Source organism: Ammodytes marinus, assembly GCF_949987685.1.
Source record: "Ammodytes marinus genome assembly, chromosome: 14".
In the NCBI taxonomy this organism is placed as follows: Eukaryota; Metazoa; Chordata; class Actinopteri; order Uranoscopiformes; family Ammodytidae; genus Ammodytes; species Ammodytes marinus.
The window spans coordinates 21,314,443-21,329,550 of record NC_137218.1 but is presented as its reverse complement, the minus strand read 5'-3'; the positions used below and the strand labels follow the sequence as shown (position 1 = coordinate 21,329,550).

The 15,108-nt window shown below is 38.9% G+C and overlaps 1 protein-coding gene across 1 annotated transcript; it reads left to right on the top strand.

The window, feature by feature from the left end:
• Window positions 1-778: 778 nt before the first annotated feature.
• Window positions 779-14,489, top strand: LOC307260243 (vesicle-associated membrane protein 2-like). Its single transcript, XM_080040430.1, has 4 exons — window positions 779-873; window positions 9,330-9,429; window positions 9,754-9,912; window positions 13,970-14,489. Coding segments are annotated over exons 1-3 (246 nt in total). The 5' UTR covers window positions 779-871; the 3' UTR covers window positions 9,898-9,912; window positions 13,970-14,489.
• The last annotated feature ends 619 nt before the right edge of the window (window positions 14,490-15,108 follow it).

Below are 15,108 nucleotides of genomic sequence, written 5' to 3'. Positions count from 1 at the left end.
TCTAACTGCACCTAAAGTTACAGAATTCAAAATACAGATCTCATTTTACAGACCTCATTTTGCAGATCTCTGCGGCACGAATGGGACAATATTCCGTAAGCACACAGGAAGTGATCCACAAATATGCAGAGCCAGTTTCACGTGTAGAAATGGTTGCGTAAATGCGTACATAGGAGTTGACATGTCTTTTTTTGTGGTGAAACTTGCATAAAATCTTTTTTTTTAAATTATGCAAAATTAAAATACACATTTACAGCCTAAATTCTACATATTTGCAAATCACTTTTTCTTTTTGTGGATATAACTTTACAGAACACAATTACACACAAACAAATTATTGCACTTAACATTTGTAAGGCTTGTTCTACAGATCTCGGTGGTAGAAGTTTGACAAAATTATGTAAAAATATATTGTGGCTCACAAACTCACAGGAGGCAATCCACAAATATGCAAACCCTTTTTCACAAGCAGAAACGGATCTGTAAATGCGTAAATATGACTTTGTATATTGAGTCAGTTCTACATATTTGCAAGTCAAAAATTACAGGTTTGTGGATAGTGAAATACGTGTGAATCATGATACACACTTGTCAATTGTCTTCTGCTCTTAGACTAAACTGTTTTGCTTTCACAGACAATAAAGTCTAATAAAATCTTCCATAGGGTCCTACTACCCTAGGCTGCAGGGAAACGCCACAGTATAAACAAAGGGTGCCAGAGAGTAGAGAGGAGCACAGTATAAACAAAGGGTGCCAGAGAGTAGAGAGGAGCGCAGAAGGCAAATCCACCTCCCATCTGCATCCACTTAGCACGCGTTAACATTTCCAGCCCGGATTTCAGCACAGCTGTCCAGCCAATACTACCAGGAAAATGTAAGTAGCCTACAATATCGTGTAACAGCTCTTTTTTTTAAATCCCAATTTATGAACGAAATCCAGTTTTCGCCTCACGACTGTCGGCATTCTCAATTACGTTTGGCTGACAAACATATTTTGTCCGTGATTACGTTTTATTGAACATATTGCAAATAGGGGTTGGTGACGGGAGACGGGCGATTTATTATTATTTTTATATCCAACTGTTGTCAGAGCGGGAGTCTGGGCGGCTGCCTGAACTACACAACAACAAAACTAAAATTAATCTGTTCATATTTTACTTCATTCATTCAGCCTACATCGGGTCCCGTGCATATAGTAGGCCTATAGCCTAATAAATGATGAGGTCGGCGATCGATGTTCTGACATGACACAACTATTGTATCTTGTTATATTGTATTATATTATATTATGTATTTGTAGAGTTATATATTTGTAAACGTTAAAAAAAAAAATATATATATATAGTATATATACAGTATATGTATTTTTCTTTTATATAATTAATAATGGTAAATGAAGGTGTTAATAACGATGATTACTATTATTGTAAAAAGGGTCGGCATAATAAGCCTCGGCTTCAGCCTAGACCTTTTCGGCCATTATTTTTTTATTGATCGTATGTGATGTGCTTTGATGGACCGAAATAAATATACTTACTACTACTACTACTACATGATGGCCCCCTCCCCCATTGGGGGAAAACAAACCGCACGTGCACAGTTGCGGTCCAAAACAGCACAAAGAAAACGATCAGAGGTAAATTAATAAAAATTTGACCAACATACACAATGTCACGTTCCTTAACAACAACTCTGTCAGCTTGATAAAGTTAAACTACTGAACTGCACAGCCTGCAGGAAAAAAAGATGATCTCGTTCATTCAAACTAGGTCAGACGCACGCCCCTCTACAAACCAATCAATGTCGAGGAATGTCACGTGACGCGAAACGAGCCTATAGCGGCACTGCGGCAGCCCTGAGCTACGAAGAGCATAAATCGTTGTGAGATGATCATTGTTGTTTGTGAGAAATGAAACACAATCGTCACTCAGTAAATGTGCACGATGTAGTTTGATTTTTATCACATCTTTTTTATATCTCACCTGCACAATATGTTGCATTTTAAAAATGTTTTTATATTTTATATTTCTGTGGCCAATGTTCTTTGTTGTTTTTATTGTGCAAATAAATTAAATCTAATCAAAAGCATGGTGGTGAATTGCTTGTGTGTTTAAATGTAAAATTGTACAATCTTCACACTCTCAACATTGACACCTTTCCAGCAATGTATTCAGTTGGTGTTCTTTACAGCAAGGTTGATTTTCTGATCAATTTGAAGGCCCAATATGGAAAATTAAGCTTTTTGTTTGCTCACTTGTTTTCTTGGAAATAGTAAACCAAAAGGTGTGTCCTTCAGAGTTTATAATACAGAACCCATATGCATAATCTAAAATCCAGATAGGCGTTGTTTAAATATACCAGCATGGATGGATGGACTTATAGATGGATAATGTACTTTATTTATTGCCATAGGGAAATTGTAGCAGCAGTTATTGTGGATTGTATCAGGAATGACTTTCTGTAGTGGTCAAATAGCTGAAGGAGTAATGCTGTCCATCATCTTCAGCAGCTTGTGCATTATCATTCTCTCCTCAACCAACTATATGGGCTTAAACAGGTTAACAAGGATTTGCTCATGAAGTAGAGTCTGCTCTGTCCCTCCATGCACAACCTCCATGTTACATTTGCAGTCTGTTGTTGAATTAAATGCCCAGGTTTCTGTAGCCCTCCATCACCTCAACCTCTTCTCCCAGAATGGAGATTCAGCCTAGTCCTCCTGGTCCTTCCAAAATCCATATCCATCTCCCAACCTTGGTTACATTTAAGAGGTGTGTAGATCCTACCATGCCCGAACACTACTGTCCATCAGTTCCCTGTCCCTATACACTGTCCCGTGAACTGCACACAGAACTGACACACCTTGCATCTGCTGAATCATCTGAATATTTAATTAAAATAGGCCCATGTGAAAGTGACAGGTACTAATTGAGGTAATTGTAATCAATTTTTTTTTTATTCCCGGTAAAGGGTTTTTACTGGGAGTTTTTTTCTCAGCCGAGCTAAGGGTGTAAGGGCAGGGTGTCATATTGTATCATATTGTATCATATTGTATGAAATGTAAAGCCCACTGAGACAAATGTATTTGTGATTTTGGGCTATACAAATAAAACTGATTTGATTTGATTTGATTTGATATGTGAAATACAAAGGCAGTTTGGACAAAATAGGCTAGAGTCATTGGAAAAACTGTTATAGAGAGATCTTTACCTTATCATGCAGATTAAATCAGGGCGCTGTCAAGGCTTCCTCTCCCAATGCCACACCATAGGTCCAAACTACCCGGACCAAACCGCTCCGATCCGACCCGCTCTCGGTGGAAACGAGGCATTAGAATCATTCTAGAAACAGCAAGGACACAGTGTTGAACATTTAAAGCTTCGACATTATTCGACCGGTACTCCACAGACCGTCTTTTAGACGATTATATTTTCTAGACTGAGAAAGGCTTTGCCCCCTAGTTTACGTGTTATTTGCAACCTACAGCGGGGGGTGGGGATAGCCTAGCCTCCTACTGTATGTCGTCGAATATCGTGCGAGGGCGGACAGCTACAGGCTATCACACCATATATCAGACTGTTTGCGTCTTCAGGGGCAAATGAACCCTGTAATATTTCTCACATTTTCCTTTCTTTCAAATGAACATTAAGCACATATAGGGTGGGCTAAGGAAATATAGCTTGTGACAACCTCGTCTGTCAGTTTTTGCCTTTGCGGGAAGTAAAAACGTTGAAATAGCCTGGTGCCAACACACGACCTGTGGAAACATGCTTGTTGCTATATATATCGGAGGCTACAAGCATTATTTATTCATCGCTAAATTGTGGTCAGAATTGTCCATCCAAGTGTCTCAAAGTCTCAAATAAGAAGGAACCTCCCCGCCCTTGTCGTGTTAGCTTTCAATGTATTTACAGGCCCCTTCATGAAACGTGATGCTGTACAGGACATTATGTAGGCCTGCTGGCTCTGTGTATAGGGACGGATATCAAAGAAGAGGTGAGTGTCGTGTGTCGAGTTGCAGTTCAGGAACATAAAACAGAATGGAATAGTAAGGCGGGGAGCACAGATTCTGGTCTGGGCTGGTGTGGCGCTGTCCAGTGCTGAAATGTCGCTGTCCAGTGCTAAAGTCAGACAGCGTGCTTTTTCCTCACCAAAACACAATCTACTAGACTAAGTATATATATATATACAGTCAAGCCCGAAGTTATTTATACCCCTGGCAAATTCTGAATTAATGTCACCGTGTAGCCACCTGTTGACTTCATATAAAGAGATGCATCAATAAAAAGGATATTACTGCCCCATGTGCCATAAACAGTGCAGCATGCAGAGACAACTCTCAGATATGGTTTTCAATTCAATGTGAAGATTATGCACCCTCGTGTAACAGATTAGAAACATTGGCCACACCTGAGTGTGAATCTTCTCTTATGTCAATCCTTTGAATAAAAACAGTAGTAGGTGGTATTCACAGGATATGGAAGCTGGTGAGAAATCTCGTCACTCTTTCTAGATGGTTGTGGTGCCAGTTCAGAGGTGATAATAGCATGAAACTCGCTGCTGGCGTGCGAAAAGAGGAATACACTAATTACTAGAGGTGGGCATAGATTAATTTTTTTAATCTAGATTAATCTCATTGAATTTTGGAATTAATCTAGATTAAAATGGCTCATTTGAATTCATTCATAATATGTGTGTGCTCCCTAAATAATGACTCAAAGTAAGTCTTTGAGAACGTGTTTCTCAAGCCAGATGGCGCATCTGACCAGGGGCTCATCTCCTGTTTCCAACATGCATCACAAACTGCTTGAGGAAGTTGTTCTACTATGATAATTGGTGATGAAAATAAATAATGTTCAACAAATTCCGTTTTTTCCGTTTTAATCTCATGACTTCCGTTTTTTTACAATTAACACTCATTTCGTCATCAGAACGAGTGTCTAATTATTGCGAACAAATAATATTCTAACAATTTAATCAGATATAAGGCTAAAAATCACAACATTGCACTGTTTTTTGTGCTTTAAAAAAACGAAAAAACTAATTTGTTGGGTATAGGCTATAACAGAAAATAAAGCCATTAATTGTGTGCTTCAAGTGAAACATTAAATATTATTTTTACATAAATAATAAAGTCCTTATAAACTTTTCAAGAAGCTGGACTAGAGTGAATATTGGACAGGCTTTATAGGTCCATGGCTTATACCTGTGGGACAGCGCTTCACCTAACAGCTGGCTGCAACACCAACCTACAGTCTATTGTGCGACGGAGAGCTAGTTATCATTAGCATCAGCGTTAGCCGACAGCACGGCAACAGCTGAATAATGTAACACATTACACAAGTTACATGAAAACAATGGGCTGTAGACGCTAGAGTTATAATTGCGTGTAGGAAACATTGTTGAGACTGGAATTTCGTACCATAGCGGCCGTTCCATAATACAACACTCCCTTTAGCAATGGCTGAATATAAGACCTCCCTGTGCTGTGTATCTGCGGGAGCGAGTGGCATTAATAACTTAAAAACAGTAAACGTTTAACATGATTACGTGCTTTTAGATGCTTTAATCATATGCCAAATTTATAAACAGACCATATTATTAACAATAAATTAAGTTATGTACATGTCAGATTTACGTACATCGATACATTCATAAGTAAACATTGAATAGACAGATTTGTGAAGGGGGTTTGGCGCTGTGTGTTACAAATTCCTCCCTAGTTCTGCTTTAATTTCAACCGTGTTGTTTCCCTTTGCCTTGGAAATTGAATTTCACCAAAATAATGGCGAATTCCGTGACATTCCGTGTTAAACAGTAGATTCCGTTTTTATTGCCCAATTCCGTGATTCCGTCCGTGTTTTCGTTATCGCGGAAATCATAGGGCCCTACATCCGCGCTAAAATTCGCAACCCAACTTTGAGAATAGTGTTGTAAGAGTGGCGTAGCCCTTTTTGGGAATAGGGCATCTCACGCACCGTGAGATGCGTGTGCGCAGGTGGTGTGTGTCGTGGGCAAGTGATGGAGAGAGAGAGCGGCGGGTGTGTGAGAGAAGCTTCGCTCCTGCAATAAAGGCTCCTCAAGTGTCAACAACGGCCCCCGGCTATTATTACCCGACCAGAGAACGCACGGAAGGGGGTTCACCCCGACGGCGAACAGCCATCGGCCCTGGAGGGAACCATCTCCCCTGAGCCGAACAGGAGGTGGAATAAGAGATTAACGGCGATATTTTTTTTTATCGCCGATAAGAGTCTAGCGTTAACGCAGCACGTTAACGCCCATAACGGCCCACCACTACTAATTACACAGATCTTATGTAGGCTACTTAATTATTAGACAGTGAACGTCGACAAAACAACACAGTTCCTGCTTTGTTAACATGCTGTCACTTTTGAGTTGCAATCCCTCTAGATTCAATTAAAGCCTATCGGTCTATTATACATAGTTTTCTTTAAGACACATTATTCACCATTATAGCTATCACACAGGTAGCCTTGAGTGTTTTATACTGCCAATGCCAGCTTCTGTTAGGGCTGGTTGTCAGCTGATAGGACCACCAGCTCCACTAGGCCAACTATCCTAAAGGATTTGTTGCTGTTAGAGGATTAGTAATGTGTGAGCGTGTAAAGGTGACCTTTATACAGAGTTATGTCTCACATTAGCCTTGTAGTTTAGTTACAATGAAGGTGTATTAGTCAGATGATACAACAGCCCTTGTAATATTTCCAGTTTCAATTTCAGTTTTAGAAACAATTTCACTTTTTAATTATATTGATTTATTTGGATAAATATATTACTGATAGAAGAGAAGAGCACATGCTAACTTAAGCTAGCCTATTTCCTTCACACTACATGCTCAGCTTTAAGTAGTTGAAGCCTGTTAAACATTTCTCATTTGCTTTTTTGAATAATTGTGCTGTTAAGTTAATAATTTATTATGTTTAATAATATTTAACATCTAATGTTAAGATTTTTATTGATATTGAAACTAAGAAAATACAGGGCAAAGAGATATTAATATGTTAAGATAATCATATCTTATTTAAAATGGTTTCGCAATCAATCTATAATATTTTTGTGTTTGCTTTGTGTGTTTGTACATGTGTCTATTGTCCATGCCTGTGATGATATGCGGGGTTAAGTCTTTGTGCTAGTAGTTGTCTAAAGCAGGGGTTCTCAAACTTTTGATAGCTGAGGGCCAATTTAGGAACCCAACATTGGACCGAGGGCCGCCGAAGGAAAAAAAATTATAAAACTGAAATAATTTCAATGGCCAGCGTCTTTGCGTCTTTACAGTTTACATGTATTGGTCAGCATCCAATACTGTGTAATTAACACATTTAAAGTAATAAATGAAGGGCTAGGTCTCATTTCAACATTGGGGAACACACAATCAAAGCGGGGGTCTGGGGGTTGTCCCCCAGAAAAATTTGAGGTTCGAACACTTCATTTTGTGCATTTTGGTTAATTTTTATGCAGTAATTTGTGTCTTCTGCATTTATTTATGGTGGAAATATTAAGGAAAAGTCAACTCGCTCCCATTGACACACATCTAATGGAATATAAATCAAGGCACTGAGGCATTATGTATTGCATTCAAATATTTATTCTACTTTATTGTTCAAAACTTTCTACACATTGAAAACGTATCACCTTTTGGAGTGTTTTTTTGTAGGACTCACTACTCATGATGCAGCAGCAGTGTTAACTATTATGACACTATACATTGGAAATAAACAGGGTGGGCTATCAGCAGTCAACTAGGCAGATAGTTCCATGGCTATCAGCAGCTAGCTAATGTTAGTTTGTTAGCTAAACTTTAGGCAAAAGAGTTAGAAACCAGATAATGTTAGCATCCATCCTTAGACACTTGACCTAATCTAATTCACCTTGAATGTGAGAAAGTGCATCGTATTGGGCTTGACAAGCTCACTATCTAACAACTTACATTGGGACCACTACACTGCCTGCTGCACTGCGGGAGGCTGACCAGCCGTCTGCAACGAGAGGCAGATGCCAGCCAAACTTCGCAAGTTTAATAAGTGGGGAATGAATACAAACAATTAGGAGGGATATTTAAGTGTTTCGACCCCTGTACTGTTTTTACTGTTACGGGGGACGCATCCCCTCCGTGCGTTTCAATAAAAAAAAAATTAAAAAAATAAAAATACGATAATTTTTTTTTTTTTTTTATAATTCATAATTCAATCTGGCGGCCCGCGGGCCGCACTTTGAGAACCACTGGTCTAAAGTGTTCTAATATGGAAGTCACATGTCTCTCAAATTAGACAACTTTAACCCTTTACATGACTCTCTCTCGCTGACGTCAGTACTGGTGCACAGTGCATCCAAAGGACTAGGTCTATGCTGGGTTTGGATAGAACATGACACGACAGGTCAACTTGACTTTTGCAGAGCCAATAGTAGCTGCAAATATACAAACAACTGAGTGGGTTAAACTGCAAATAATCCAAAATAATATAGTTTTCAGCACACCAAGTAAAATATTTGTCAATTCGCTTTACCCCTTCCTTAAGAAACCGATGATTACCGATATAAAATATTATAGAGGAGGTACACATCTTAAATGACATTAGTGCAGTAGTGTATTTAAAATATTTGAGCAGTTTACTCTTTTGTAAACTAAATTAACTTGTTTTCACTAGAACATTTTCAACAGAGACAGGCAGAATAATGTATATTTATACATTTGGACAAATAGTATTTACTTTAACGGTTTAATATGAAGATGTATTAACATTCTTATTATATCTCCTCCTAATTTATGAGTTTACCAAGACAAAATACTCTCTTTTATTTTGAAAGTGGAGTTTTACAATGAACTGCAGGGATTTTTGAGCCAGGGTCTAAGATTGTGAAAGTGTTTGCTGGAAGTAGAAAGGAATGTCTGGGAAAGGAGCCAGGAACGGTCACAACGACCCTAGCAACAGTTTTGATAAGAACGACAGCTGCGTCCCTATCATATTATTGGGCTTAAGTAAGTGTCTCAGGAGCTGTAGCGGGGCTTTTCCTGCACGGCTCTCCAGAGGACTGAGTGATATCTGAGGTCCGCTCCTTTTCCCCGCATGTACCTAATCTGCTAGGCTGAAAGTGGGTAATGATTGTTTTGTGCAACGATTCAATAAAATGACCATTAGACCAAACTTCAGTATCCGGAATTGTTTCTTCTACCACAGAACCATTCTTAAAATAAAAGGTCCTGTGGGGTATGTACTATATGTTCTAGGTTTTTGTTTGTTTTTAAGGCTTTCTAAATGTCTTGTCGGATATGGTTTATCTAAGCACTCAACATGTGTATGTTTTCAACATTAGGTCTGCCCCAGCTGAAGCCCCTGCAGCAGATGCATCTACTCAACCTCCCAACCTCACCAGCAATCTCCGTCTGCAGCAGACACAGGCAGAGGTGGACGAGGTGAGTGTGCGCCTTACTGCAAACACAAACTCCTGTTGTTAGCCTCAGACATCTACAATCTCATCATTTAGAATCGTTCATTGGTCACTAACTGGTGACTCACAAACAAAAATCCACACAAACCATTGTCAGGGATGGGGGTTGACTCCAGCCATTTTATATAATGCTTGAAACCATTTTGCTTTTACATGAAACCTAATAAACATGTTTCAATCATTATCCATATGAAACAGTCTAGCTCCCTGCTGTCAGACCGCCACACAGGGTCTCTCTGTCTGTCTAGCTGATTGCACTACACTGCTGTGCGTGTCTCTTTTTACCCAGGTGGTGGATATCATTCATGTAAACAAGGATAAGGTTCTGGAGCGTAATAAGAAGCTGGCAAAACTGGACGATAAGGTTGATGCCCTGCAGGCTGAAGCCTCTAAGTTTGAGACCAACGCTGCAAAACTCAAGAATAAATACTAGTGGAAGAACGCCAAGGTGAGGACATGCACACAGGCTTTCTCCAAAAGCAATTTACTGTGTGTACAGGCTGCCATTGATGTCTGCCATGGTAGGCCAGGCAAAGTAACCCATTTTTGGGCCAAAAAACAGACAAATTGTAAAAGAATTTTTTTCAGCTCAGATAATTTCTATGAGGTGTCCAGAACAACATACTAAAAGTCCTATGAAATCCTAGTTGAGGAAATATGTTTAATTCTCATCAATCCGAGATGTGTGCCAATAAGGCGAAACACCAATAAATCCCAATAGGGCTATTTTTTTCCCTTAGTCCTATCAAAATGAAACTTTACACAATGAAAGTATCCATGAAAATAAAATAAAATTGTATTACAAGTTTCTTTGAAAATGAATTTTAATATGCAAATGAGCTATACACTAATCGTACATGCCCAAAATAAACCCAAATAGGCTTAATTTTTTCCTTTACTCCTACCACAATAAAACTTTACATAGTAAAAATATACTTGAAAAGTCACTTTTTTTGTATTACAAGTTTCTTTTTAAATGAATTTGAATATGCACATCAGCTACACAATTATTGAATATCCAATCATCCTACTGCCAATGGGTGATGGCAATGCTGCTTTTAGACTGGCCTCAAACCTGAAAAACTGCCTGGCTTACCTGCCAGGGGTGCCTCTCATGAATTAGATTTGTCTCTTCAAATGCCACTGCACGCAATTTGATAGCACTACAACCAATCAGAGCAATGAACAATGTGCCGTATTAAGCCCCGTTCATTTAGCGAACAGCGGGATTAACTGTTAAATTTAACTTTTGCCGTGGTCGTCTGCAAAACAGAATATTCCTCTTACTTGCTAATGAAAGATTGAGTGCCGTCTTCCAAATTGTAAAGGGTCGAGGCCAAAGCCGTCTCAAACTCAAACAACATATCCGCAGCTATCTTTGATGTTTACTATCACGGCTTCGACGGCGCACTGTCGTCATCCGTTTACGTCCGCCCCAGAGCACCATACATAGGGCTCTGGCCCGCCCATATCAGATAGAACCAATTGAAATGTAGCTCAGGATTTCTTGACATATTTAATGAGCTTCAATGGAGAGTGCCCAGACCAACAGGCGCAGCACATTTAACTTGCCAGCGCCTAGTGGCAGGTCTGGATTTCCAGGCTAGTGCCATTCCCTTTCCTATGCCAAATAGACGAGACGTAGAATCACAGCCTGACATGGCATGGAGAAAGAAGAGATTGTCACACACCTTGGGACCAAGTAACTCCTTTGTCTACTTTATGCACCATATCCGTCTTGTTTTTGTTGCTTTCTTTGGTTCTTGTGCCATAAACAGCTCGTGTGCATTCAGATCAGCATGATGCAACAAGAGTTCTGACAAGTCTGTGTCATCACCTACTGAGACTGTGTCTTTTGTTCTGGCAGAGGCAATAGCAGTTTGGACAATGAGCACATCTGCATCGTGCTTTGCATGGTTTGTGATATTCAATTTTTATCTTTGAAAATTGATTTTAATATGCAAATTAGCTATACTCTAATCAAATATAGGCTACCCAAAATATATTCGCATAGGCTTCATTTTTTCTTTTAAAGATCCAAGTGACTGCTGCAGATATTGCTGCAGTTGGTCGCATACACATTCAGTACTTTATGATTCCTCCTATGCGTGAACCTATTGTGTATCAGCCACTGGCTCTGTTGCCAGCAGATAACAAAGCATCACAGCTGGATGTTTTGTGGAAGACAACCCTCCTCCTTCACTCTCAAAGGCCATCATGGTCTGGTATGGTGCAGATCCTGCATCTTCTAGATTAACACCCTGGGAGAGCTTCAGTAACATTCCTTCCAATGATTGATCTTGATCCCAGTGATTAATCCTGCATATACTCAACATTGAGGTTTGTGGCAACTCAAGCTCTGCAGTATGATGTGACCCCTGTTCTGACGTTCGACCAACCCCTTCTGGAAAGCCTTGACCATTATAAGTTAACTTCTAATACAAATGTTTTACTTTTCATGTAGACTTTCATTGTGTAAAGTTTTAATGTGGTAGGAGTAAAGGTTCAAATTAAGCCTATGCGGATATAATTTGGGTAGCCTATATTTGATAAGTGTATAGCTCATTTGCATATTAAAATTCATTTTCAAAGAAACTTGTTAGACAAAAAATGGTGTATCACAAACCATACAAAGCACGATGCAGATGTGCTCATTGTCCAAACTGCCATTGCCTCTGCCAGAACAAAAGACACAGTCTCAGTAGGTGATGACACAGACTTGCTAGTACTCTTGTTTCATCATGCTGATCTTAATGCACACAAGCTGTTTATGGCACAAGAACCAAATAAATTAATTGATAGCTGTCCCCAGACAAATGTGCAACATCACATCTCTCTTCCTGAGATCCTCTGAGATTGTCTTTCCCTTTTGGCAAGTCTGATCTGTATGGGTTCACTTTGGTGGGCCTACACTGACCTGGTTTGATCTCTGTTTTATCTAGTGCCGCCCAATTTCTTTATTACATTGGTCCATTTCATCACAAATTTGGCCCACCTGATTACCAATGCAGCTCAGGGTTCACAAACTTTTTCACATACAAAAGTTGGCAAATATTTTTTTTAAATCTGTTTTAACAATTGATTTCTGGAAAAGAAAAATGTTTAATTGATAAACAAAAATCTGTTATTTCATATAAAAAATACTGGTATTGATAAATAAAATTCATAAAGGCTCAAGGGTTTCACATACTTTCAAGCAGCACTGTATGGTGCATAAAGTAGACAAAGGAGTTACTTGGTCCCAAGGTGTCTGACAATCTCCTCTATCCATGCCATTTCAGTCTCGTCTATTTGGCATAGGAAAGGGAATGGCACTGAAAAAAGTAAAAAATTACACTAGCTAAGGGAGGGGTTAATCTAATTCATGAGAGGCACCTGTTATACCCCTGGCAGGTAAGCCAGGCAGTTTTTCAGGTTAGAGGCCAGTCTAAAAACAGCATCGCCATCACCCATTGGCTGTAGGATGATTGGATATTCAATAAGTGTGGAGCTCATGTGCATATTCAAATGCATTTAAAAAGCAACTTGTAATACAAAAAAAGTGACTTTTCTAGTATACTTTTACTATGTAAAGTTTTATTGTGGTAGGAGTAAAGGAAAAAATTAAGCCTATTTGGGTTTATTTTGGGCGTGTACGATTAGTGTATAGCTCATTTGCATATTACAATTAATTTTCAAAGAAACTTGCAATACAAAAAATGTTAATTATCATGGATACTTTCATTGTGTAAAGTTTCATTTTGATAGGACTAAAGGAAAAAAATAGCCCTATTGGGATTTATTGGTGTCTCGCCTTATTGGCACACATCTCGGATTGATGAGAATTAAACATATTTCCTCAACTAGGATTTCTTAGGACTTTTAGTATGTTGTTCTGGACACCTCATAGAAATTATCTGAGCTGAAAAAAATTCTTTTACAATTTGTCTGTCGAAAAACGCTATTTTGCCTGGACTATGGGCTTTGTTCACAAGCATCATTTTGCTTGGACGTCAATATAACTGTGTCATTGGTTGCTTCGAGCTAGACATTCTACATCAAGGTTGGATTGCACAATGGCACAACGCCTTAGGAATCATCGTGCTGACATCAGAGTCAGCGCTGGGCAGCCATGTTAAAAACATCTGAGCCTGCTGGATTTTGAGGTCATTGTTGTTCATTTAGTTGTGGAGAATATGACGGCTGAGAAATTCATTTGTTAGCATAAACAATAATACAGAGAGAACTTTGGTGTTCTGTAAGGGTTACATACACTTCGTATAGTCTAAGGTTGATTTTGAATTGTGTTTTTTTGTGCTAGTTTTACAAATTATATAAGTTTGGCCAAAAAAATTTCTAATGGCTTTTTCTTAATTGTCACAGAGATTTTTTGCACAAGTGCATTGTAAGAAAAAATAATTCCAATATCATATGATGTTATAACCACCATCATTAATTGCATTTACTTTTATATAATCAAATAAAAATCATACAATTATAATGTGATCTAAATTTTCTCATTTCAGTACAGAGCATGGAGAAGGGAGGGAAGGCTCGAGCTTAGAAGAACGTTTGGTGAATGGTACAGGCCTGAGACATCTGACTAACCATAGATAAGAAGTAATATCCAAGGCTAGGAGCATAGTTTTACTTTTAACGAGAAGACAACGAGGAAGAAGAGGGATGTTCTCTGAAAACGCATGGCAACGAGATCAACCAATCAATAGACATTTTCAAGATATGTTAAAGAGACTCTGCTGTAGAGAGAGGACTCACTTTTTTTGTCCTGTCAAACTGCCTGCATCACCTGTCCTGTGATCTGACTTCATTAAACAACAACTGAGAACTGGAAACTTTTTCCAGTCATTCGTTATTTTTTACCTTCCATAATTCCGAACAAACGAACACGTATTATTATAGTTTTAATAAATTGGTGACCCCGACGTGATTCGGCGGAAGGCGGCACCTGTCGGTTGGGAAACTGCGGACCACTCACTCAAAAACCCTCAGCTGAAAAAGAAATAAGGTAAATTGAACACCTGTTGTATAAACCAAAGTTCATAAATTGACTATGCCAAATTTGTTTGAGTGATTGGGCCTGAGTTCAGACCTAAAGTTGAGTAAAATTCAGTATTTTTTGTAAATGAGCTGTTGTCCATGGGTGAAATCACAGGACGGCAAAAGCACTTTCCCTTCCTCTTTGTGTGTCTTCTCCTTTTTCCTGCATGAAATGTTGGCTTATTTAAACTTTCCCTAGTGCAGAGGCCATATAGTATGTTTTTGATAAAATTATTAAATTGTATATCATTTTTGGGTGCGTCCGATAAACTGCCTTACTGCTTTCATACAACAGGGTGTTGGCACTAGATAATTGTAAACTTATGGAAGTGAGGTTCTGTAATCCGCATTTTTAGCATGAAAATACCTCATATTTAGATGTTCCGAAGGCTGCTACGTAAAAGGGTATAGCCGGGGCCGTACAATGCTTGGATGCGTGTACAAAAGGCGGGTTCCTTAACGGGTTGTAGCAGGCTGAGCGGTGTAAAACGAATCTCAGATGTCGTCTGGAAGTTCCTCTCCCTGACAAAGTCTATTTCTCTGTTTTTCCGTAAATAGATAAAGTGAGTCCTTTAGCTAGAAATTTGTCATTGAAACAGAGAGGGAC

Bases quoted from the DNA above. Each gene is read 5' to 3' on its own strand.
- LOC307260243 (XM_080040430.1), top strand. The intron at 9,430-9,753 runs GTGAGTGTGCGC...CTTTTTACCCAG, and splicing joins CACAGGCAGAGGTGGACGAG to GTGGTGGATATCATTCATGT.